General features: G+C 44.9%; 1 protein-coding gene across 1 annotated transcript in view; it reads left to right on the top strand.

Moving 5' to 3' along the window:
* The window catches only part of LOC137521052 (retinol dehydrogenase 8-like), a 31,934-nt gene extending 7,605 nt beyond the window's left edge, over positions 1–24,329 (top strand). The window contains exons 2-6 of the mRNA XM_068239784.1: positions 4,622–4,783; positions 10,605–10,784; positions 13,572–13,665; positions 17,627–17,810; positions 20,050–24,329. Coding sequence (XP_068095885.1) covers positions 4,622–4,783; positions 10,605–10,784; positions 13,572–13,665; positions 17,627–17,810; positions 20,050–20,283 — 854 coding nt within the window. The 3' untranslated portion in view covers positions 20,284–24,329. The remainder of the gene's footprint in view (positions 1–4,621; positions 4,784–10,604; positions 10,785–13,571; positions 13,666–17,626; positions 17,811–20,049) is intronic.
* Positions 24,330–24,679: the final 350 nt, after the last annotated feature.

The raw sequence follows: 24,679 nt of genomic DNA, 5'->3' as shown, positions 1-24,679 counted from the left end.
CCATTCAAGTAATATTTGCGGTAGGCAATCAAAGCATCAATCAACTTTGTCATAAAATATTTGCAAATAATGGTGATCTTGAAGGGGTGATTTGATTTTTAAAAGTGGGATATAAGACGTGGTGAAGTGTAGGTAATTTGCCACTTCTTTATAAACGTCCCCTAGTTCTTCTTTTATATATGACTTATAATTTTCTGAAATTCCTAATTTGTTATACTTAATTAACTGTATCAAGCCCAAGTACACTCACCACACACTGAGCACCTTGTACACAGAGTACTGCTCTTGCTACTGGCATTTATCCACATAAGCAGTGCTATAATGTTGGTACAGTTTCTGTCATGAGAAGGGTTAAGCATTAGTTGCATCACACAGATCATCTTGGACAAGCTGCCACCTGCCAGTAACAGGGTTCCCTGGCAACCACTGATTGAGATAATGTTGCTATTGTAAACCCTGCTGAAAGGAACCAAGCTGATATTCTTGAATTAATGAATGCGAAATCCAAATGTGCAGCAGAATTAACTGCAAAAAAGTCTACTTCTAAACGAATAGTAAATGAAGGCAAATCTCCTGTCCTGAATTCACATGCATTTGACGCACCACTGGCAGTTATAAGGGGTACCACAAATGTTGTACAGCATTTATCCCAGTGGATGCAAACAATGCTAACTGGATAAATTGGTGGATAATTGGTGGATGATTGTGACAGTGTGGGGAAATAAGGATGGATTTAACAACAACAATAGAAATAGGGCCATTATAAGACCATCCCAACTGACCTAACTTATAGAGTACCCAAAGCTTGGGTACTCAACATAAGATACTTGATCTGATTCAAATGCCCTGAGTACAGGGACCAACAGGTCCTGGTTAATAATATTATCCAATAAAGTTACATGTAGGTATGTCCCTTTTAGCCCTCATAAGATGCTAATCTGGCGCTGGTTCTGAAGAAATTTCAGACCATTCTGAGGGAAAGACTGCCAGTTAGGCAGTTCGAAAGTGCCCTGCTCATACCACAAGGGTCCCACCCCTCATGTTTGGTATCAGGCTGCTGGGTACATCGAGGCAGACCTGAAAATATTAGTAAATCTGCCCTGACCTGTACGGTTCTGTGAGATAGAGCCCATATATGGTTAAGGCATGATTTCTGGTCCCCCAGGACAAGGGGAGGACTCATCTCATGTTTTAAGGGGGTGTGTGGGCCCGCCCTCACTCCCTCCTACTGAATCAGGAGCATAAGAATGGCAGAGGAGCCAAACTCAGAGTCCTCCACCCTGAAAACATCTTGAACTCATCGGTGCCAGCTTGAGGATATGCTGGCATCCACCTGGTCTGAACTCTGAACTTTGATTGAAACCCAGAACTCTGATTTTTCCCACAAAAAGGACATCTTTCCAGGAACTAAGTATTTTTCTCCCTTCTTTTATTTTTTATACTGGCTATTACTGTTTTAATAATTGTTGATTTTAATAATTGTCTGTATATATTAATTATTTATATTGCTGTGAATAAAAGACTTCCTCCAAGTCATTCACTGTTCCGCTACCCTGCTTATCAGCACACACAGAACTGATCCCGGGTCTCTGAAGATACGCTACTGTTTGTTTGTTGTTGGCTAGGCAGAATACCGTGTGTTTAACCGTTTTATTCGCAGGACTAGTCAGTCAGTAAATCGGGTCCACTGGCCCATACCAGTGGTGGTGGCAGATACCGTGGAATCATGTGTACGTTGTAATTACCCGTGTCTCACAGGCTCCCTTCTGAGTTGTCTGTGGCTAATTCTTAACGGTTCCTGCGCATTGACTGCGACCAGAGTTCGCACGATCTGTGCGCTGGCACCGTTTAGAAGGCTAAGTGCGGTCAGTCACTAGGGCTCCTGTGACAGTGGTGGCTGGATGGTGTAATGGTTAAGGGCTCTGCATCTGACGCAGGAGACCTGGGTTCGAATCTCGGCTCTGCCTGTTCAGTAAGCCAGCACCTATTCAGTAGGAGACCTTAGGCAAGTCTCCCTAACACTGCTACTGCCTATAGAGCGCGCCCTAGTGGCTGCTGCTCTGGCGCTTTGAGTCCGCCAGGAGAAAAGCACGATATAAATGTTATTTGTCTTGTCTTGTCTTGTCATATAGGGTTTTTGGGGACAACCAGCTTCTCAATGTATTCAGAGATACTGAGACGAGTTTTCAGTCAGATCATTTAATAATTAAAACGTATATTTTATTATAAACACATAAAACATATTTAAGAGAATTCACATATAGCTAGAACAGACACAAGATGAAATAGCCATTATAGTAGTAAGTGTTACATGCAATAACAGTAATTCATCATACAATTTTTTGATTGCTCCCCCGTATGGGGTGCTTTTGAGCGGAATTCACTCCCAAGTAGTGTCCCCCGCTATATAAACTAAAGTGGGGTCACACTGGGATCAGAGTGTCCATATGTACTTAAACAACAATAGATACATAATGGCCGAGGTATACTTGCTGTCTCAACGCGTTTCGTGAATAAGACAGTTGTATAATTCACTTTTTCAGGAGAAGCATATTATTCCCGGCTTAAAGACACAAATACACTATAGGCTGGTATCCCACGGATTCAAAAGAAGATTTCATATTTGTATGTCTCTCATTTTTATTGCAAGCTCCCAGGTGTCAAAATTATCACAATTCGAAGCAAGGAGCGTATTTCTTGTCTGTGGTGGATTGTAAATCAGGGAAATCCAGCAGGTTCTGTCTGAGCAGTTATCTAGCAAAACCACGTGGAATGGAGGCTTCCGCGTGCGTCTCCTCAGATACTTACCAAAAGAGAGGGAAGCCTCAGGATCCTATTGAGGCTTCCCTCCCTGCTGTGTAGTCCCGTCATTGAGCGCAGCCCCCCAGGAAATTAGTGACAATGCATTGTCACTAATCCTTCCGGGTCACGCACCTCTTCTTCCTGATGCGGGGCCGCACAATAGCCGACCCAGCCCGCCCAGGCATGTGCAGTAAGCCAGAGCTGTGGGCTCTGTGGTACTGAGCATGGGCGGGCTCGTGCGGCTAGTGCTCGGCCCTGCATCAGAAAGAAGAGCTGTGTGGCCCCCGACATGGAGGGTGGCCACGCTCAACAACCGGGGGGTTTTGATCGGTGAAGGACGCCTCAGTAAGTTCCATCTATTAAGCTGTGTGTTTTATTTTAATCCCGAGTTTCCGCTTTGAAAAGTGCTTGGCTAATGTATTTCAATGGGATGGTGCACACCAGAGCGATTCATTTTTTCCCCAAAAGCAAACTTGGGTCCTGCAACATTTTTGCTGATTTTTGAGGCAAATCTGCCTCAATGTTAAGTATAAGCAAGGAGTTTTGAATCAGGATGATACCATTTATTGGCTAACTTATGCCCCATACTCACGGGCAACATTTCTGGCCTGTCGCTAGCACACGGGAGCGTGTGCGCGACAGGCCGGCGACAGCTCGTCGCCAGGTCCCTCCGCATACACACAGCGGAGGGACCTGGCAACTGATGCGGTGGAAGCTGTTGCTGTTGATCCTCCCCCCGCCGGAAGTGCAAGGTATTCCCTGCTTGTTGCTGTCGCTAGTCCGCATACTCACGCGGACTAGCGACAGTTGCGGCGGAGTTTTGGCGGCAACTGTCGCCAGGCGATTGACCGCACCAATCGCCTGGCGACATCAGCGACGAGTGATGGTTCGGGGTGCGCGCCCGTGCAACGCCCTATACTCACGGGCGACCTGTCGTCGCAACACGCGCTCGCCGCGTGTTGCGGCGACAATTGTAGCCCGTGAGTATGGGCCATAAGAGATGGATAAACAGTAAGCTTTCAGCTTATAAAAAGCCTTCGTAGGACTGGTTCCTGACCAGAACTGAAAAACACAGCTTATAAAAATGGCTTTGAAAAGCGCTAGATCAGAGAAGTTTTCCAAGCGTTTTTCTTATAGAAGCTGTTCAGTTACAGCTCTACTGTAACAAACAATAAAATATGCTACACCAAAACGCTCCAAAAAACGCTAGGCATGTGGAGAAATTCGCTCTGCACATGCCTAGAATCGCTCTGAAAAAAACGCTTCAAAAAATGCTAGCGTTTGCGGATACGCTTGCGGTTTTTGATGTGCACTGGCCCAGAATGTTGTGCACGCTGATCGCAGATGTGTTGTCTATCACTTGTATACCTAGTTCAGATCATGCATGAAGCAGAATGTGTGATAGAGGAGGAATTCCCCTCATCCCCCTCAGATAGTGACTACAGTGATTACAGTTGCCTTTGTGTATGAGTAGGGGGATTCACTTTATAACTTTCAGTGTAGTGACTACAAATGTGACAAGGATACCTAGGGTGGATTTACAAATATAAATCAAAGTATACAATCATTCAGAACCAGATCCACATGACAATCCTAGGCAGTTGCCTAGGGCCTGGAGAGAGTCTAAAGGCCTGATGGATACTAGCACCCAACAAATCTTACTAAAAAAGCCAGGTAACCATCAGCGGTGGGCAAAAACTGCTATCTTGCCTATGTCCCTATTTCATCTTAATCCATTTCTGCAATCACTGAAAATATACTGTATCTCCTTTCAAACATTGCTAACATTTTCATTTGTCATCTACCTTCTTGCCTCTAGTTTATGCAACGATGAGAAACCTGGCAAAACAGGACGATCTGCTTCAAGTGACTGAAGGATGTGTTGGGAGAACTATGGAGGTAAAAGAGCTGGATGTGTGCAGTGAGGAGTCCATCAAGAACTGCGTCAGCAGCATTCCGGATCGCAGAGTTGACATTTTAGGTAAGTGGAGACTGGTAGTCATGACAACATAGTGTGACCCTTGTCATACTGACAAATTCTCTGCTCATATAAAACCTCTTATAAAAAGCACAAATGACAGCCATTCATGCTTAAAGGTTGAAGAACTTATAAATCAGGCCTTTCATATGAGAAGCTGAAGGCGGTAAATTCACCACCTGTCAGCGGCTCTTGTGCACCGGCTGGGTGCTTGTTGGCGCTCAGTACCAGCGCTGGACAGTACATTAGATTGTTCTTGGCTGAGGCTGCTGGTTGGGGCTGCAATCTCAGGCAAGCATCTGTCATGTGTACTGGTTTCCCCTGAGGTCTGCCGAGGTTGCTCAATGATCCGGCATGCTCCATCTTTGTGTGACAACCGGTTGCCAAGCCCAGTTTCTCCTGTGTGTTGTGCATTGCCCATCCTGTCGCTAAACTCTGGGGGCTATAGCTCAGCGGTGGGGAGGGGGGGGGGGCAGAGAGCGGCGGTTGGGGGACACAGAGCCATGTCATTAGGCAGAGTACATGCCTCTGTGTCCCATCTGCCCCACGAAGATCTACCTCAGGTTCTCTATAAGCCCTGAGGGTTCTCTGGTCCCCAAATTAAATATCCACTGCACCTCACGCTCCAGCAACCTCCTATGGAAATCGTTTCCTCTGGAACTAAGGCGCACCCTTTCCAGGCCCTGAAATGAGAAATGGGTCATGTCATACCACCGTGGCACCAGCAGAAATGTCTAGCCACATTAGACAAATTAGCAGTGAACAAAGGGTTCACTGCTCTGCAGTAGTGTTCTGCAATTCTGGCCTGAAGGGGTTTCGTAGTACAACCCACATACTGCTTATGACACAAACCACACATTTTCCCGCTTGGCCAATCATAAGAGGAAAAAAAAGCAGCTTTGGGGGACACTCAAATACACACTATATTTGAATTCCAAACAATTGCAAGTCATTGTTTTCAGCAACAAGTAATCAAAAGTGTGCATGAAGCATTCCTGTCTGCAGTTTGCAATAAGCGAATTTGTTTTTACTAATATAGCACTGACAGCACACAAATATTTGCTTTGCAGTAAGCCTCTGACACATGGAGATTACATTGCAGTCTATTGCCAAAAGCATTGTGATTTGCTATGACAGCATGAAAAACAGACATTCAATTTAGCTAATCGATGCTTGCTGATCTGACTCGCCATTAGCTAGAATAATGTCATCTGATGAAAAGCCATTTGCTTCATCCTAACTTAATAGAGTGCAATCCTTCACCTATTAGCATGTTTACAGCTTCTGCTTCTGAGTATGCTTCTGGTATTACAGTATTGTGAAGCACAATAAATGGCCCTCCTCTTGACAGTGCCATAGATACTGTATATATGCCTCTCAAGCTATGTACACACAAACTGAAATGATAACGATTGCTTTGGGTGACAGTTTTGGAACAATTGCTATGATATCTGTCAAGCAGCCTGGTTGGAGGGCTGGCACTACCATAGGGGCAACCTGGGCAATTGCCCCAGGGCTGGATCCCTCCAAGGTCTTCCCCCCACATACGCTCCCCAGGGCCCCTGCAATGTTTTTGGCAGCATAGCAACTCACCTGACCCAGCATGCTGTTCTTTTAGGCCCAGTGCACACCAAAAACCTCTAGCAGATCTTCAAAACACTAGATGTTTTTGAAGCAGATTTCAGAGCAATTCTAGGCATGTTTAGAGACGTTTTCTAAACATGCCTAGCGTTTTTTGGAGCGTTTTTGTGTAGCAGATGTCATATTTTGTTACAGCAAGCTGTTACTGAACAGCTACTGTAACAAAAACGCCTGTAAAACCGCTCTGATCTAGCATTTTTCAGAGTGGTTTTCCACTTTCCTATACTTTAACATTGAGGCAGAAACGCCTCAGAAATCAAAAAAATGCTGCAGCCCCTGAGTTTGCGTTAGTGGAAAAAACGAACCACTCTGGTGTGCACCATCCCATTCACTTTCATTAGCCAAGCGGTTTTCCTCCTGCAAGCGTTTAAAAAAAATGCTCCAGAACCGCTGTGGTGTTCACCAGCCCTTACTCTGTGCACTCTAGTCTTTATCCTTGCCTGGCTGCATCTTCTCAGTGCTTTAGCGCTAATCATTACACAATAACATGCGCCGGGTCACTGAGGAGAGGTGCCCCTGCGAGGATGAAGATGAGATGAAACAGCATGCTGGGACAGGTGAGTTGCTAAGCTCCCAAAAAATGTGCAAGGGGCCCGAGGAGCACAATAAAGTTGGGTTGGGGGGTGGGGCCTGCAGCAGGCTCTAGGGGCCTGCAGCAGGCTCTAGGGTCCTGGGGGTGAGTTTTCGGTTGAGGGATATCAAGGTGGCCCCCAGGTTACTTTTGCCACGGGGGCCCCATTGTAGCTCGAACCGGCCCTGACTGTTTGGTGCTATAGAGAGCAAGGAAATAAAGAATAGACAACAGCAGTTTGTCATTAGTGTTCTGAAACTACAAAACACTAATGTTATTGTTAGGGTCCATTCACACTTACAATCGCAAAACCCTGGAGATAAGCGCTAGCGTTTTGCACAGCAATTTTTATGCGACAAACGCGTATTTTTCATAGTACTTCCTTGCGATTTCTGAGCGATCACGGTTAGCGGTTTTTTTAACTTTGTAATCGGGATCGCTCAAAAATTGTGAGAAAAAGCTGCATGCACCACGTTCAACGATAATCGAGAATTTCCTGGAATTCGGCGATTACCCTTAAACACCCGCTAATCACCCGGGTGTGAATGGGCCCTTATTGACAATGGCTGGATAGTGTAATGGTTAAGGGCTCTGCCTCTCGCACAGGAGACCTGGGTTTGAATCTTGGCTCTGCCTGTTCACTAGACATCACAGATCACCGTTCTGCGGAGTTTGTGATTAGTGCTGAGTTGTATAAGATCCTACAGCACTTGCTTTGTAAATTGTTCCTTTAGTGATCCATAGTATAAACCTAAACAATTTGATAGTGTTCATTGAAAATATCAGAAATATCAACGTGAAATGAATAAACTTCATACGCTTGACTATTCAGAGCTATTCTTGCAGAGTGTAAAGTGTCACGTTGCAGCTTTACAAAATTGATTCCAAAATTTACCATCATTGGTCACTAGAGGCCACGACACCACTTTTGGTTCAGCTTTCTTTGCACCTCTTTTGACAACATTTTTCTATAGTGCCCAGTGATTTCTAGCTAAGCCACATGCGTGGGTGCCTGATTTAAAGAATCTTCAACGTTAGCAAGAAAGTATGGTTTGAGACTTCTCCATGTATTACTTGTGCTATTGGGTTTTCATACAAAGCGACACCGTGGGCAGCCCTAGGCTCATCTGACCACTGCATCATCCACCTGGTACCTACTTATAAAAGGCGCCTGGAAACCTCAAAACCTGTCATTAAGTCATCCAAAGTGTGGTCAAGTGAGGCTAAACTTCAACTTCAGGCCTGCCTTGACTGCACAGACTGGAAGGCTCTGGAATCGCCTAACCTGGACGAGTGGGCAGACAATGTATCCTCGTACATCAGCTTCTGTGAGGACTCCTGTATCCCAACAAAAACCTTCAAACTGTATCCAAATGATAAACCGTGGTTCTCAAAAAGACTACGACAACTACGTCACAGCAAAGAAGCCGCACATAAGTCCGGCAACCAGGTGGAATACAAGAAGGCAAGAAACAACCTAAACAGAGAACTGAGGTCCGCTAAGAGGGGCTACGCGGAAAAGCTGGAACAAAACCTCTCCTCAAACGACTCACGAGCCGTGTGGAAAGGGTTGAAGGCTGCCACCAACTACAAGCCCCCCCCTCAGCATGCCACACCGAGCTCTGAGCTTGCCGAGAGTCTCAGTGAATTCTACTGCAGATTCGAGAGTCAGCCAGCACCTGCAGGTCTCCCACAGCCACCTGCACAATCTGCCACTGTAGCCCTAGGCCCTTACTCACACCCACCATCAGTGAGGGAGGCGGATGTACTGAAACACTTGCTAAGGCTAAATGCTAGGAAAGCCTCAGGTCCGGACGGTGTGTCGCCAGCCTGCCTGAAAACCTGTGCTCGTCAGCTCGCTCCCACCCTCTCTTCCATCTTCACGAGGTCCCTCCAGGAAGGCAAAGTTCCCGCGTGCTTCAAGAGGTCTGCCATTATCCCTGTCCCCAAAAAGCAGGGCATCCTCGACCTCAACAATTTCAGGCCCGTGGCGCTTACATCCGTGATCATGAAAGCTTTTGAAAGCATGGTGCTACCTCTCCTTAAGCACTCTACTGAGGGACTGCTGGACCCACACCAGTTCGCGTACCGGGCGAACAGGTCCACAGACGACGCCATCAACATCTGCTTGGAGCACGTATATGATCACCTGGATAGACCGGACTCCTACGCCAGGATCCTCCTACTGGACTTCAGCTCAGCATTCAATACTATCAGCCCTAAAATACTTCAGGACAATCTCGCTGCGCTAGGAGTCCACCCCACCCTACGCCTGTGGATCACGGACTTCCTCACCAACAGGTCCCAGGTCGTTAGGCTAGGCACCATCTCCTCACAACCTAGGATCACCAACACAGGGGCCCCACAAGGCTGCGTCTTGTCGCCGTTCCTGTTCTCTCTGTATACGAACAATTGCAAATCCACTTCGGACTCGGTAAAAGTAATCAAATTTGCCGATGACACGACCATTGTGGGTCTCATCACCAAAAACGATGAGAAGGCGTACCGCCTCCAGGTCGAAAGCATATGCAGCTGGTGCAGAGAGAACGGTTTGGTCCTAAACACAGCAAAAACGGTGGAGATGATTGTTGATTTCAGGAGGCGCGCCTCTACCCCGCCTCCAATCCACATGGATGGTATGGAAGTGGAAAGAGTCCCCAGTGTCCGCCTTCTGGGCACAACTATCTCCAATGACCTGAGGTGGAACACCAACACCGCCTCAACACAGAGGAAAGCCCAACAGAGACTTTTCTTTCTCCGCCAACTGAAAAAGTTTGGTATGGCCCAAAAACTGCTGACAAATTTCTACTCAGCCACGATCGAATCCGTCCTATGCTCTTCCATCCTGGTCTGGTACTCCAGCTCCTCCGCCAGCGACAAGCTCAAACTGCAGAGGGTCATCAAATCTGCAGAGAGGATCATCGGGAGATCCCTTCCCACTCTGGACCTCCTCTACCACTCCAGGCTGAACACCAGAGCATTAAAGATCGCCAACGACCCCTCACATCCAGGCTACCGTTTCTTTAACCAGCTCCCCTCGAGCCGGAAACTCCGGTTCCGATCCATCTACACCAGGACCTCAAGACATAAGAACAGTTTCTTCCCCTCTGCTGTCAACCTTCTGAACTCTCACCATGGAAATGCCTATCCCCACCCCACAATACCTAGACGCACTGGGGCACTTTGCACATAGCTCAAGCGTACTTCTTGGTTGTTTCTTTTATTGTACTGTAACTTATGCCATTGTCTCCCTCTGCATACATGTTCTATAATGTTCTGTTTTTTTCTGTAAATGTTCTGTTACTACTGCATGCCCTCTATCTGTAACTACTGTATACCGTGTATCAGTACCCTGTACGTGCCAAGCCCAATTCCGGGCACGACCCAGTCGTGCTTGGCGAAATAAAGTTTCTGATTCTGATTCTGATTCTGATTCTGATCTACTGCAATAGTTTATAAATAATGGACATTACTGTCTAGTGGTATTTTATAAAAAAAAAATCTGTAACTGTCCTTTTGAACCAGTCCTTAGTATTTTATGTTTAATGTTATGTAAAACAATATGACATTCAAGCCTCCTCAGTAAGACATTGTAAATATTTTCACCCACAGTGAGTAATGCAGGAATGGGGCTTATCGGCCCCATCGAATGTCAAAGCATCGAAGAAATGAAAACCGTGATGGACACAAATTTCTTTGGGTTGGTCAGACTTCTGAAAGAGATATTACCGGACATGAAGAGGAGGAAGAATGGGCACATCGTAATAATAAGCAGTGTGATGGGAATACAAGGTACAGTAATTTACTTCCATCTAGATACAATCACACCAGTTCATAATCCTGGCTTCCAGATTCATAATCCTGGCTTCCAGATTATTTGGCAATTCGATTTTTTTTAATGAAAAATGTGTTGTGTCGTGTTGGTTGTGTCCAACATAATTTTTATTTGGACTCAAAAAATATGAGAACATGGAGGACTGGGAATTGAGGGCTGGGCAGGCATAGATAACTGTTAACTGACTGAATGCATCTGCAAGGGTTCACTGACACCTGGACATGCATTTAGTTGTAAAAAGTTTCAGGAAAGAGATCTCACCAACATTGTAATACTGGGGCACCGATATACCTATCTAAAGGTGTTTCTATACCACTTGCTGAACTAAAAGCAGTGTTCTGGTTGGTCATTAACCACAGGGGTGTAACTAGATTTAATAGGACCCCCCTGCAAAGATAATAGCATGGGGCGCCCATTGGTCCCCTGAACCCGATGAGGGTAACGTGATCTGTAGCCGGTGAAAGGCAGCAGGGAGTGTTCTGCTGTGAAGCATTACACACGGTCCTGCTACTTGCTACTGGCAAGAGGAGGTGGAAGAGACAGTTTTTGTGAATTAACGGGGAGGTTTTTTTGCTAATTGGCTGCACTTGTATTTGGGGAGAGGGAGGAGGAGAGGCCCTCAAAGTCTCCAGGCCTCCCTGGGATGCAGGGGTGATTGTTACGGCCATGTTAACCAGTGTCCAGCATTCTAGCAACATACAGCTCCTCAGATTGTGTAGAGCTCTCCGAATGTATTTTGTTACAGATGTGATGCCTTTTTATTGGCTTGGACAAAACTAAATAAAGTAACAATTCTATTATCTAAAAAAGGCCATGGAGATGGTGTTCAGTGACCATACCCAGCAGGGGAGGACTGGGACCTTTTGGCCTGGGGGGACCACACAAACTAGAAGCCCGTTTCACGGCATCCCCAGCCCAAAGCCATATCTTTCTTGTGTGCAAATCTTCAAATTGTGATGACTAACAGCCGCAGACACACACACACACACACACACACACACACACACACACACACGCACCCACACACACCTGGTGCCTAACCCCATTTCTCCGCACAATCTACCTGTCTGTGTCTAAAGCTTAACCTTAAAGGAGTTATCAGGCTTTTTTTTTTTTTTATGAAAATAAGTGCTACTTACCCAGGGCTCGTCCAGCCCCAAGCTCCCAGCATGTCCCTTGCTGCAGCTCTGCAGTCAGCTGTTCGCTGCCGCTGCCTCCCAGCCCCCGGCGATGACGTCAGGCCAACTGCGCCTGTGCGAGCGGCGCTGTCAATCACAGCCACATGGACCAGAGAGTACTGTGCAGACGCAGAACTACTGCACCTGCGCAGTACACTCTGGTCCACGTGGCGGTGATTGACAGTGCTGCTCGCACAGGCGCAGTACAGGCCGACATCCAGGTCGGACTGGTGTCATCGCCGGGGACTGGGAGGCAGCGGCAGCGAATGGCTGACTGCAGAGCTGCGGCGAGGGACATGCTGGGAGCGTGGGGCTGGAGGAAGCCCTGGGTAAGTAGCACTTATTTCATTAAAAATGCCTGATAACTCCTTTAAACACCCCCCCCCCCCCCCACACACACACACGCAAACCTACCTACCTGGTGATGCCTAACCCCACTCCTACCCACCCACCATACAAACTACTTGTCTGACACCTACTCCCCCCCCCCCCCTCCAACTACCTGTTTGACAGTGCCTAACTGCCTGCCTCCCCCCTCCCCTGCCGCCAATCACACCACAAGAGGAAAAAACGTTCCCCCTCAGGCCAGGGTCAGAATGGGGATGATTATCACACAAAAAAAAACTCAGAGGGCACTGGCCTGGGCAGAGAATTGAATTTGACAGCAGTAACAGGCAGGCAGCAAAGTGTGAGTAACTCAGTGACAAGAAGGGAGAAGAAGTACAGAAACAAAATTTATAAAAACCACCTTCTCCTCTGGCAACCTGGACCCGACCTCCTCTATCCTCCTGTCTCCTCAGTCCTACACCTCCTCCTCTTCCACAGCAGCAAGCAGCTATAGGTGGCATCTCCGACTCCCAGCCCCCCCGAGTGTCCTACTCCTCCAGCCAGGACAGCCAGCCAGCCACTCGTAGCCGCAGCTCCAGGCCCCCAGCCCCCCCAGCACAGAAAGCTGAAGAGTGAGACAGCTCACTCCAACGACACCTCAGGCACAGCAGCACAGGGGAGGACTGTGTCTGACTCCTCCAGCCAGCCACTCGTAGCTGCAGCTCCAGGCCCCCAGCCCCCCCAGCACAGAAAGCTGAAAAGTGAGACAGCTCACTCCGATGACACCGCAGGCACAGCAGCACGTTGCGGGCGGCAATGGCTCCAGGCGGGGGGCGGAGTCAAGCAGGGTCAACCCACCTTGCCGTAGAGGACATAAGCTATTTGTGTCCTTGTGCCGCTCACATCCACCGCAGGCGCAGCCACGCACAAGGGCACACCACGGCCAGCCGCCTCAGCCCCTTCTTTGATTGGATACTTCAACTTGCCGGGAAATATCGCGCGAGGTTGCGATCCCCACTGCGAACCTGTCACCTGTGGTATGTCTGCGGCCGCTGTGTATAGCAGCGGCCGGCCCTAATTACTTAAGATTCGGGCAGCCCGGGGGGCAATTGCCCCCGTCCCCCTGGGCCAGTCCTCCCCTGATACCCAGGACCCAAAGAAAGTTAGACTGTCTGTGAAATTTTACAAATTAACCATCTAAGTGTATGCTCATGTTAGAAATGTGTCTTGTTCTTGCAGGCATTTTGTTTAATGATGTGTATGCTGCCTCCAAGTTTGCTGTTGAAGGTTTCTGTGAAAGTCTTGCAATTCAGGCATTGAAATTCAAACTGCAGTAAGTATGACTCCTTTCGTTATTCCAAAGTACCCAATTAAGTCTTGAAGAACCACTAGATAAACCACTTTTTATAGCCAGAAGAAACCAAAATTCTCTTAAGAAAAAGCTATGCTAAATACAAATTTCCCTTCTTAAAACACAAGGTATTTCCAAATATTTAGTTATACAAACCAACTTGCAGACAGCTGTTTCAGGCACAGTTGTACAGTTACAGTACAATATAGCAATACCAAGATACAGTGGGGGTGAGGGCTGAAAGGGTGGCCATTGAAGGTACTGGGGTAGATTGGTAAACTGTAAATGTGATATAACTATGTGACTCACAAATTGCTTAGTTGAAAGTGGAGTATATTACAGTAAGTAACCAAGTAAAACAGGTATGGATATAATATGGCTCTACCTGGAGGTGTTATAGCAGCCTTTCTCAGCCTTTTTACCCCGGAGGAACCCTGCAAGCAACTTTTGGATCTCAAGGAACCCATGCAAACAATGTTTTGATCTCGAGGAACCCCTGCATTTATTTTGTAGGTGGCATGGTCTTTAAAAGTAGGTCAGGCTGTTTATTTAAATTCCCTGCTATTAAACTGCCACTCAACCTGTCTTCTTATCCTAGAGCTTTTTATTGTGCTCATTATTATTATTCTGACCCCCAATTTAGAGCTTCTTTTTACAGCACCCCCTATTATAATGTGCGCTATTATACTTGCCAAGGAACCCCTGCAGAGTACTCAGGGAACCCTGGTTGAGAAAGCCTGTGTTATAGTGTACCCAGATAATTCTTGGGAGAACCAGATCCACTAGGATTCGTGGTAGGACTATTCATTGAATTGAATTGATGCATTATGCAAGTAACTTTTTACTCATGTGAAGATGAATATTTGCTAATGTTTTGTATTTTAAGATGACAAAATTATCTTTATCATTTATTTAGTTTAAAGTCCCCCACGTATGATTCATGGATATACTATCACTGGGCTCAGAAATAGAGATGGCCCGAACGGTTCACGGGCGAATGGTTCCTGGCAAACTTCCGCGGTTCGCGGTCGCGGCGAACCGGGAACTTTTCCAGAAGTTAGGTTCTCCCCAATAGTGCATCATGAGGGTCAACTTTGACCCTCTACATCACAGTCAGCAGGCACATTGTAGCCAATTAGGCTACACTCCCTCCTGGAGCCCCACCCCCCCTTATAAAAGGCAGGCAGCGTCAGGCAGTGGACTCACTTGTGTGCATGCAGTAATTAGTGAAGGGATAGCTGCTGCAGACTCTCATAGGGAAAGCTTAGTTAGGCTCTTGTAGGCTTGTTAGCTTGCTCCTGGCTGTTATTGCTAAAAAAGCACCCCTCAACAGCTCTTTTGAGAGCTAATCTTGTTCTTGTGATCTATTTTTTCTTTTTTTGTGTGGCCCACTTGCATTATATACAGCCCTGTCAATCAGTGTCACTGTGCCTGTCTGTGTGTGACAGGTGCACATGTAATACCCATCACTGCATATACCTACTACCTGTTGTTCACTTCAGTGCACCCACCTACCTACGTGAGCGCACACAGTGTCACTGTGCCTGTCCGGTACCTGTCTGTGTGTGACAGGTGCACATGTAATACCCATCACTGCATATACCTACTACCTGTTGTTCACTTCAGTGCACCCACCTACCTATGTGAGCGCACACATTGTGATATACCATTCCGTGCATACCTGTTAACTGCACCTGTGTGACTGACTGCATATTGTATTAGTCAAGTCAGTGCATACCTTTCACTTCATCCCCCCCAATATGGACAAAACAAAAGGCAAAGGCAGGCCACCTGGCAGGTCTGTTCGAGGTTGCGCTGTCGTGATTTCCTGCGGCACTCGACCAAAGTACAGTGTTCAGAAGAAGGCACGTGCCATCAACCCCCAATATTGTCAGTACATAGTTGACTATTTAACACAGAACACCTCATCTTTCTCAGCTTCCGCATGGAAGCGTGAGATATCTTCCTCCTCCTGCTCTGATTCTGGCACCCCACTTAACACTCAGTCGGCCGCCACCACCAAAGTGCCATCACCCCAGGGCTCAGCGGTGTGGAAATTTTTGTGTGTGTCTGCCTCAGATGAGAGCAATGCCATCTGTACTCTCTGCCACCGAAAATTGAGCCATGGAAAGACCAAGACCCGTGTAGGGACAACTACCTTACGAAGGCACATGATTACAAAGCACAAACTGCAATGGGATAACCACCTGAGGGAAAGCAGCACATAAAAGCAAATCCACACACTGCAGTGGAAGATATGCAATCATTTCTCAAAAAAGGCGATACCCAAACTGTACCGTGATGTTGAAAGGCAAGTGGTGTCATCTCTGGCACACATCGTTGGGTCAAGGGTCCATCGGACCATGGATGCCTGGTCTGCAAAGCACAGTCAGGCCTGTCCGAAGACTAAGTCAGTCCCCACACACAGCATCTCTGCCTGCACGCCGTGTGACTGCCTGCCCCAAAACTAAGTCGGTCCCCAGTCCCCACACAGCATCTCTGCCTGCAGGCCGCTTGACTGTCTTCTCCGCCACCACCAACAGGGTCCAGGACTCCAGGCGTATTCCTAAATTTTTAAGGCCGCTGCTATCAGTGGCCGCTATAATAATTTTTCTGGTGCATGTACATGCCTGCCTAATTTTTCTGGCTGCACTGCGGCTGCAACAACAAAACAAAAGGCATGTACATGTGCCAATTCTCCTTTGTGATCATTACCTTGCCGCGGTGAAGGGGCTTGCGTATCACAATGAAACAATGACCGCCGGCTATATGAGTGTCTCGGGGGGGGGGGGGGGGGGGCACACCCAAGATAATAAGGTCGTTGCTTCATTGTGGACAGACCAAATTTGATTAGCTGGACAGTCACTGTTCTGTCAATCAGCTACCTCAGCCCGGCAACCATTTGGGTTCGAAAACCGCCACGGCCTGCACTCTGGCCATGGTGCGCACCAGTCCAGCAGTCCAGCACGGCCGTCACTACACAAACAGCTGTTTGTGGTGCGTTACACAGTGAGTTTGGTGTGTCAGTGTGAAGCAGTACTCTAATTACACTCCCTGATTGATGTATACACGTGCAAGATGTTTTAAAGCACTTTAGGCCTGCAATTTAGCATTCAATGTGACTTCGGCCCTTAAAACGCTGCTTTGCGTCAAATCCAGATTTTTCCCCAGGACTTTTGGCGTCTATCCCACTACGCCATGCCCCCCTCCAGGTGTTAGACCCCTTGAAACATCTTTTCCATCACTGTTGTGGCCAGCATAAATTTTTCTAGTTTTCCAAGTTCGCCTCCTCATTGAAGTTTATTGCGGTTCACGGAAGTTTGCGTAAACCTAACTTTTTGTGGAAGTTCGCGAACCGAAAATCGGAGGTTCGGGCCATCTCTACTCAGAAACACTATAATGCTTTTCTGAGCATTTTCAAATGCTGAGCCCTTTCTGAGCGCTTTTAAAAAATTGCTCCCATTCACTTGCATTAAAATAGCCGTAAAATCCCGTAGGGTGCGTACACACATCAAATTTTGATTAGCCAGTCACTGGTCAATTTTACCATCTTCATGTAGTATGAGGGACATCAGATTTTGAATACTTTCTTTGAGTAGTAAATGTAATCGAATCTCCTATTTTTTTATGTAAGTCGATTTGGAATGGTGGAACATTCTAAAAAAAAAAAATTCAGAAAATTGAATGGTGTTAGATTGTCAGTTTTTTTATTTATAGACCAAAGCAATTGTTGGAGTTTTCAATTATTTATGTAATAATTGAGGAAAAAATTACCATGTGCGATACACTGGTCAGATGTTTTAAAATGTACATTTAATCAGAAAAATTGGTCCTAATTATCGAATTGCAGAAAAAAATATATAAAAATTGTATGGTATATGGCCAACCAGACATATTATAGAATATGCTGAATATTCATGATTGTGCGTGTCGTATATTGCAGCCTCAGCCTGATTGAACCTGGCCCGGTGATCACAGAGTTTGAAAGGAAGGTATTTGACGATGGGATGAAGATGGACCTTTCTGCCGCAGATCCAGAAACTGCTGACATGTTCACCAACGTCTATCTTAAAAACTATAAGTCTATCTTCCAGAGTCTCGGCCAGACAGCTGAGGAAGTGGCAGAGGTAAAAAAAAACAAAAAAATGGTCTTTCAATTGCCTCCAGAGTGCTATGTGTATCTGTGTTTACAGAATATTGTTGTATTAGGTTTATAACTCAACTACAGACAAACAAACATTTTGTTAATTTTGGATGGTATAGGCCAGTGACGGCTAACCTTGGCACTCCAGCTGTGACAAAACTACAAAGCCCATCATGCCTCTGCCTCCCCAAGTTATGCATAGAGCTGTCAGATTATTGCATTGCCTCATGGGACTTGTAGTTCCACCACAGCTGGAGTGCCAAGGTTAGCCATCACTGGTATAGGCCCTCTATCAAGTTGTTAATGCTGTGTGTTTCCCTGTTCCCATATCCACCTTTCCACTAATGAAATTCTTGTTGGTCACCAGAGAAGAGACTGATGGAAAACAATAAGAAACCTGACATGGCTGCAAATATTGGGGGGGAGGGGTACCGATGCAGAAACATAATCATTGCCTGATCCAACCGTACTTTCTCAATCAAGACACAGAGGCAGCACTGACACAGGAGATCAGGATTGGAATCTTGGCTCTTCCTGTTCAGTAAGCCAGCACCTACTCAGTAAGGAGACCTTGGGCAAGACTCCATAACACTGCTACTGCCTCCCGCGCGTGCCCTTAGTGGCTTCAGCTCTAGCGCTTTGAGTCCGCCAGGAGAAAAGCGCGATATAACTGTTCTGTGTCTTGTCTATTTAAACCCTATTGTCCTGGGTTTTCCAAATCCATAAATGAATTGGTCTAATAGCGTAGGGGCTTCGTGCCAATCTGTTGCAGCACTGAGCAAAGTTTGCTTTTACAATGGCCTTGCTTTGGGCACTCCTAGAAGTTCTCAGTCTCTGATATGGAGTAAGAATTTTTGTTCAGGATATTTATGGGTTTTATGGGTATATTAAAAAAAAAAACTATTTTTAACATACATAAAAAAACATTCCCAAATACCCACTCCTTTGGGTTTGTGATTCATTCACTTTCACACAAACTGATGAATGCATGGAGATCAAGAAAGAGAGAACACAAGGAATAGTAGTTGTAGCACAGAAACTCATTAGAGATTTCTTGAGCCCCAACATTACTGCATCATTTACTGACCAGGGGGGAAAATATCTATCAAAATTATACAGTGGCATACCTCTTTATCTAAGTAAGCAAACTGGCATGGGCTAGAAAGGACCTCTCTACCAGTTCACATAACTCCTTGCTTGGTGGATATAAATTCAGACCTCAGTCTCAGTTAACTGATCCACAAACCTGTAGAAGTTTCTCCTACTTAAAGAGGAATTGTAACCAAGGATATAACTTCATTCCAATCAGTACCTGATACCCTCTTTCCCATGATAATTCTTTACCTTTTCTTGAATAAATCATCAGGGGGCCTGTATGGCTGATAATGTGGTGAAACCCATCCCACAGTGTGATGTCATGACCAAGGTCCTGACAGTTTCCTGTCTGTGAACCTTGTTGCAATGTGAGAAAGAACAGCTGTTTCCAACTGCCAAGCAACCAGTATCTCCCTGTGTGCAAATGTATAGCTATAAAAAAAACAACCATTTAGCCTATATTGAAATGTTAGTGGGTGGAGTTATAAATCATGGCAGTTGATGCTGTCTAGTTTTTTTCTTGTCTGTCAGCAGTAAAGATGATGACGTGCAGGCTCATTGTGGATCAAACAACATGCATGAATTGCAGGGCGAATAGCAATCATTTCTTGGTCTCTCTCTTTTTTTAAACTTCTCACTTAGCAAATATATTGATGCATTATTCCCCTTTTTGCTAAATCCTCTTTAAATATGTTAAGTGAAAATTTTCCTCCAGTTTAACTTACCTAGGGCTTCATCTAGCCACTGTAGTCATTCTGGTTCCTCGCTTTCATTTGCTCTTATCTCTGCAGCAGCTGTTGCTCTCAGAAGGCTGTCGCCGGCCACTTTGCATGTGTAGCCCTGGGCATGTGCCTCTTTGATCCCGCTCCCATGGCCGGGAGTGGTTGGTGCAAGGGCGGTTGCAATTTTTTCAACTTGTGGAGTATGATCGAAGGAGGCAGCTTTCAGATGGCTACAGCTGATGAGAGCAGAGTGGCAGCAAGGGACCAGAATGACTACATGGGGCTAAAAGGAGCCCTGTGTAAGTTAAACTAGGGGACAACTTTTCACTTTACATTTCCTTTAATGTGTCAGCTGAGTGCTTATACACGAGGCATAATATATTCTCTTTTTTGTTTATTTTCTAGCATACCATGAAAATCATTCTGTCAGATAATCCACCATTCCGGCACCAGACTAACAACCTCTACACTCCAATGACAACACTAAAATATGCTGACCCCAATGGAGACTTACCCATTGACACCTTCTACAAGATGGTATTTCAGCATGACAAAATTTTCAATGCAAGCCTCAATTTCATCAAACTGTTGAGATGGAGGAGTAAGAAAAGCTTTGACCTTGGGAAGAGCCAGTCATAAGAAGCAATGGGTGCTCCTACACACTGTGTATCCTGATCACTTTCTATGCAACATAACTAAACCCTAACCACTTCAATGGAAAATGAAGCAGTGAAGGGTTTTCCAAAAATTAGTAACTTAGATGTGTATTACTGTACAACAATGAAATGCTTTGTAGTAGAATTCTTTCCCAAAGCAAAACACAAAGTACAACCTGTGAGGGCCAGTTCACGTACATGTGTTGTGCTGACGTGCAGCAATACAAGTTAAAGTATCTCTGGCAATCCATTCCATTGCGGTCCATGTTGATGTGTGCCATTTATTAAATGAATTACAACATATCCGCTATATGGAAAAAAGTGTTCTGCTACATTGTATCACAGTGAGCAAAATGCTACAATCTGGTGTGGAAGGGTCCGTGTAAAAGCATGGATCCGTTGTACTTGTTCATTGCCTGTCATGCAGTGTGAACTGGCCCGCAAGGTTTTCTCACAACAATGGAATCCAATTCTTAGTAACCGACCAAGAAACATTGCTGGTTAGCCACCTTCCACAACCCTTGGTGGGAAGACTGATAACCCACACAGCCAAGCAGTATGTTCTTTTCTATGGGGAGAGGCGAGAGTACTCTATCGCAGGATCTACAAAGGAACTTCCGCAGTAACAATACTGGTCATATGACCGAGATCTTACCCGCTGAATTCTGAGGTAGAAGCAAACAGCATCAGAGGAAACATCAACACAATTTATATTTTCTTCTGACTAAGTACAACATTTCAGCTTAAAGAGGCACTGTAGTGACATATAGCAGAGTGCAGTAGATTATTCAGGGTATCCACTTTTATGGTAATTTTCTTGGTTTCAGCATCAGAAATGCTGCCTATATCAATATATTGCTGCATATTGCTATGTGGCCCGCCCTCCCAGTGATGATTAGCCTAGGCTGATTAACTATGCGGAATTCAATCCTCCCCCCAAGCATTCTGGGAGACCAGGTATATTTTGTACTGGTTTTGGAACCTGACAGGGCTAAAGATGTAGCCACCCCTGATACATTGTATATTGTAAATCAGGGTGAGGAAAAAAAGTTTACAAATGGGAAAACACTGACTTAATAATTTATGAATATTGTAAAAAAAATAGGCAATTTTATTTATTATTATTTTCACTACAGTTCCTCTTTAAGGACTCATACACTTCTTTAACTTAGGTTGCCTGAAATGCATTTTTCCAGAATGTGTAGGGTGTCCCTGACAGGTGCTCTTTAGGGATCAGACATACAGGAAAACCATGGCAACACTATTGTCATCGTCATTGTCATCATTGCTGGGACTTTCTCCTTCTTGTGGTACCCCCTTTCCTTTCCATAGGGAAGAAGAGGCTGCTTGTCAGAGACCCAAGCAGTTTACTGCACATGCATTGGTCACCTGAAATAATCACAAATGATTGTTTCAGGCAAGCTTTATGCTGGGCACACACAGTATGATTTTCCATGCGATTTTCCAACCCGATCGTTTTTTCCGCACAATTCTGCACTCGATTCTCTTATCTTCATTCGTTTTTCGTATCTTGTTCCATTCACTGCTATGAGAAAGCGAGCGCATAAAGGATCGGGAGCATTATTGGACATGACGGATTTTATCAATCGGATCCATCTATCGCACGGAAAATCATACCATGTGTATTAGGCATTAGAGGTGTGTACAAGGCTGTATACAAGACTGCCTTACCACATTTCATCACCAGGAGGCGCTGCAGGTGACTTCTCCAATGCCCCAAATCACCAGAGAGCTGTGAAAAAGTTGTCACGTGCAAATAAAATTGAAACTTTGCTAGCAGCACTGCTTTTACTAAAACAGTAAGGTACCTTCAGAAAGCCATTAGTTAACCTTCTCTATATTTGTAAATTTCATTTGTAAATATATTGTAATGTGTATTGTTTTGTATAGCTTTACCATTGGGATACTAGGAACTATATGCATTATAAGCCAGTAAAAGGATGAACACTGTCAAATATTATTTCAAATGCTCTAAAAACAAAGGAAAAAGTTATCTACACTTTGGAAATTCTTTAAAGTTGAATGTCAATACTGAATACACTGCCTGCTCTCTGCACATCAGGTGTTTTGTAACTTTCTTAATCACATGACTGCAACACTTCATCACCATTTCTTCCTCTACCCCATAGCATGTCATGTGAAAAGATGCTTTCTAGAGGAGGAGGATTCCTGGACTAGTATGGACTGTGAGGGTTCATTAAATTGCCTGGCAACCCATGTGGTGCAGGAGAAGCTATGTGACCATGAGCTTTACCTTTATTTATTGGAAGAGTATTCAGAAAGTTGTGGGTTGCTGAGTGGGAACCTTCAAAAAAACAAAACACAGGAACACTGGGAGGCCAGTATAGTGTAGTAAGTTCTTATAAGAAGGAAGATGCATTGATATAGTTGAGTGATTACTCACAACTCTGGGTTGTTAAACAATACCCACTCCGGTATGTGGATGTCTCAATGGTGGTGGTCACACTCACAAAGAATGACCAATGGTTATAAAAGAACTGGTTGTTGGTAATAAGGGTTACCCTCTTATTCCCTGTGGGTAAATTTGCTTCCTTAAAGAGAACCAGAGACGAAGCACCCTCATGTTCAGATAGACTGAATGCTCAGTTTGGGATTTTATCAGGGCTGATAAGAAACAAGCTGTGCAGTGCAGAATGAAACAGAAAGCAGTGTAGGTGTTTTCTCTAATGTCCCCACTGATATATATGGTAAAATACATGAGGGTGCTTTGTCTCTGGTACCCTTTAAGTTATGGACACACTTTAAGTTTTCTTCGGCCTCAGCTGGAAATGTAAAGAATGTACAGGTGTCCCATAATGTCGCTGACCTCCCCTTTGGTGATCTGCTGAGACAAACTGCTCTCCTCGGTGCCTCGTTCCCTGCAGAATCTTTAAAGTGAATCGAGCACCATTTTTAGTACCCAGGCCATCTCATTAGCACATTAAAAATGCATGATACCAATGTGGCTCATTAATTAAAAAAGAAACTTCCATTTTATCTCTTCTTTTTACATTTAAAAACTTCACAGAAGCTTTTATTACCCTACTTCTGCGGATGGTAGGGCCTGTCTGACTGCAGAAATTTCAGGCAGATAAGGACTGATGTAATTATTTTATTGCACACATTAGCAGGCAGCAAACAAAACCTTTCATCAGCAAGGGGTGGGGCGATATGACACTGTGCTTCGAAGAGTTTAGGTGGAATACATGAGCTAACTGCACTACGTTGTATGAAATTTCCACAAGGAACTAATGGCATCATGGGACAGCGATATGTCCTGGTAGAACACCAGAGGGGAGGTCAGTGATGCTGAGGGCCACCTATATACACACTTTACATTTTTGGCTGAAATTATCATAAATGATTGTTTTGGCCAAAGGAAAATCTAAAGTGTGAATGTAGCTTTAGTCAACAGATACAATTTTGATCGAGCAATTTTAACACTCCCATGAGAGCTTACCTATACAACCTGTTCCCAGTATTCAAAGTCTGTTGGGCCTCATGCTACCTGGAGGTGGTAAAATTGGTCAGTGATTGGTGTGTGTATGCAATCTAACAGTGTGCATCAACAGATTCACTTACAGGCTTATACTGTGAAGTTACAAGAATTTCGCTTTTGTTACAGTAGTTCTATATACATATGTATATATTCATTTTCAAATTTTATATATCAGTGACAAAAACAGCAATGTTCTCAGTTATTAAAAACGAAGCAAATAAAACCAGTGTTGCCCATGGCAACAGATTCCTTATTTCCTGTGAAAGGAGAAATTTGATTGGTTCCTACTGCCATCTGCTCTATTTTCACTTCAGTTGTAAATAACCCTGATTGTATTGTAAAGTTAGCTGATACAGAGCAGTCTGCTGATAATGTTTTGTATATTTGTAGCAGGAAACCTATATTTAGAAGCTTTGATTTTCAAACCCTGTAAAAAAAAAATCTGTAATTTGTTTTGCTGTATAAAAATGTTAGTGCCCAGAGTATGAATAAAAAAAACTTTTATACTTCTTAGTTTCATCTTTTTTCTTTTATACTGTTTAGTTTACATGTCCCCTTTTCAGCATATTTATCTTGCACTTGACACCTGTATTTAAGTGTAAACTTTGGGTGCCTTAGCACGCATGAAATGTCCCCTTTATTTGGGCCTGGGTAAAAATAAAACATTTTTCTTCAGCAGACAAAAAAAAGCAGCTTACTTGATCCTTATAGAATATCAAAGTCCATATTATCTGAGAAACCTTAGACTCAAAAAAAAAAAAGAGTTTAGGTTAAAAGTAAGTTCAAATCTGACAGAACATTTCCTGAATGGCAGTTTAACTGCCAAAATGCTAAGATACCCGCTAGCCTCCCTACTAAC

Source organism: Hyperolius riggenbachi, chromosome 6 (genome assembly GCF_040937935.1).
Source record: "Hyperolius riggenbachi isolate aHypRig1 chromosome 6, aHypRig1.pri, whole genome shotgun sequence".
Taxonomy (NCBI): Eukaryota; Metazoa; Chordata; class Amphibia; order Anura; family Hyperoliidae; genus Hyperolius; species Hyperolius riggenbachi.
Note: the sequence above shows the minus strand (reverse complement) of the source record. Positions and strands in the feature narration are given on the sequence as shown.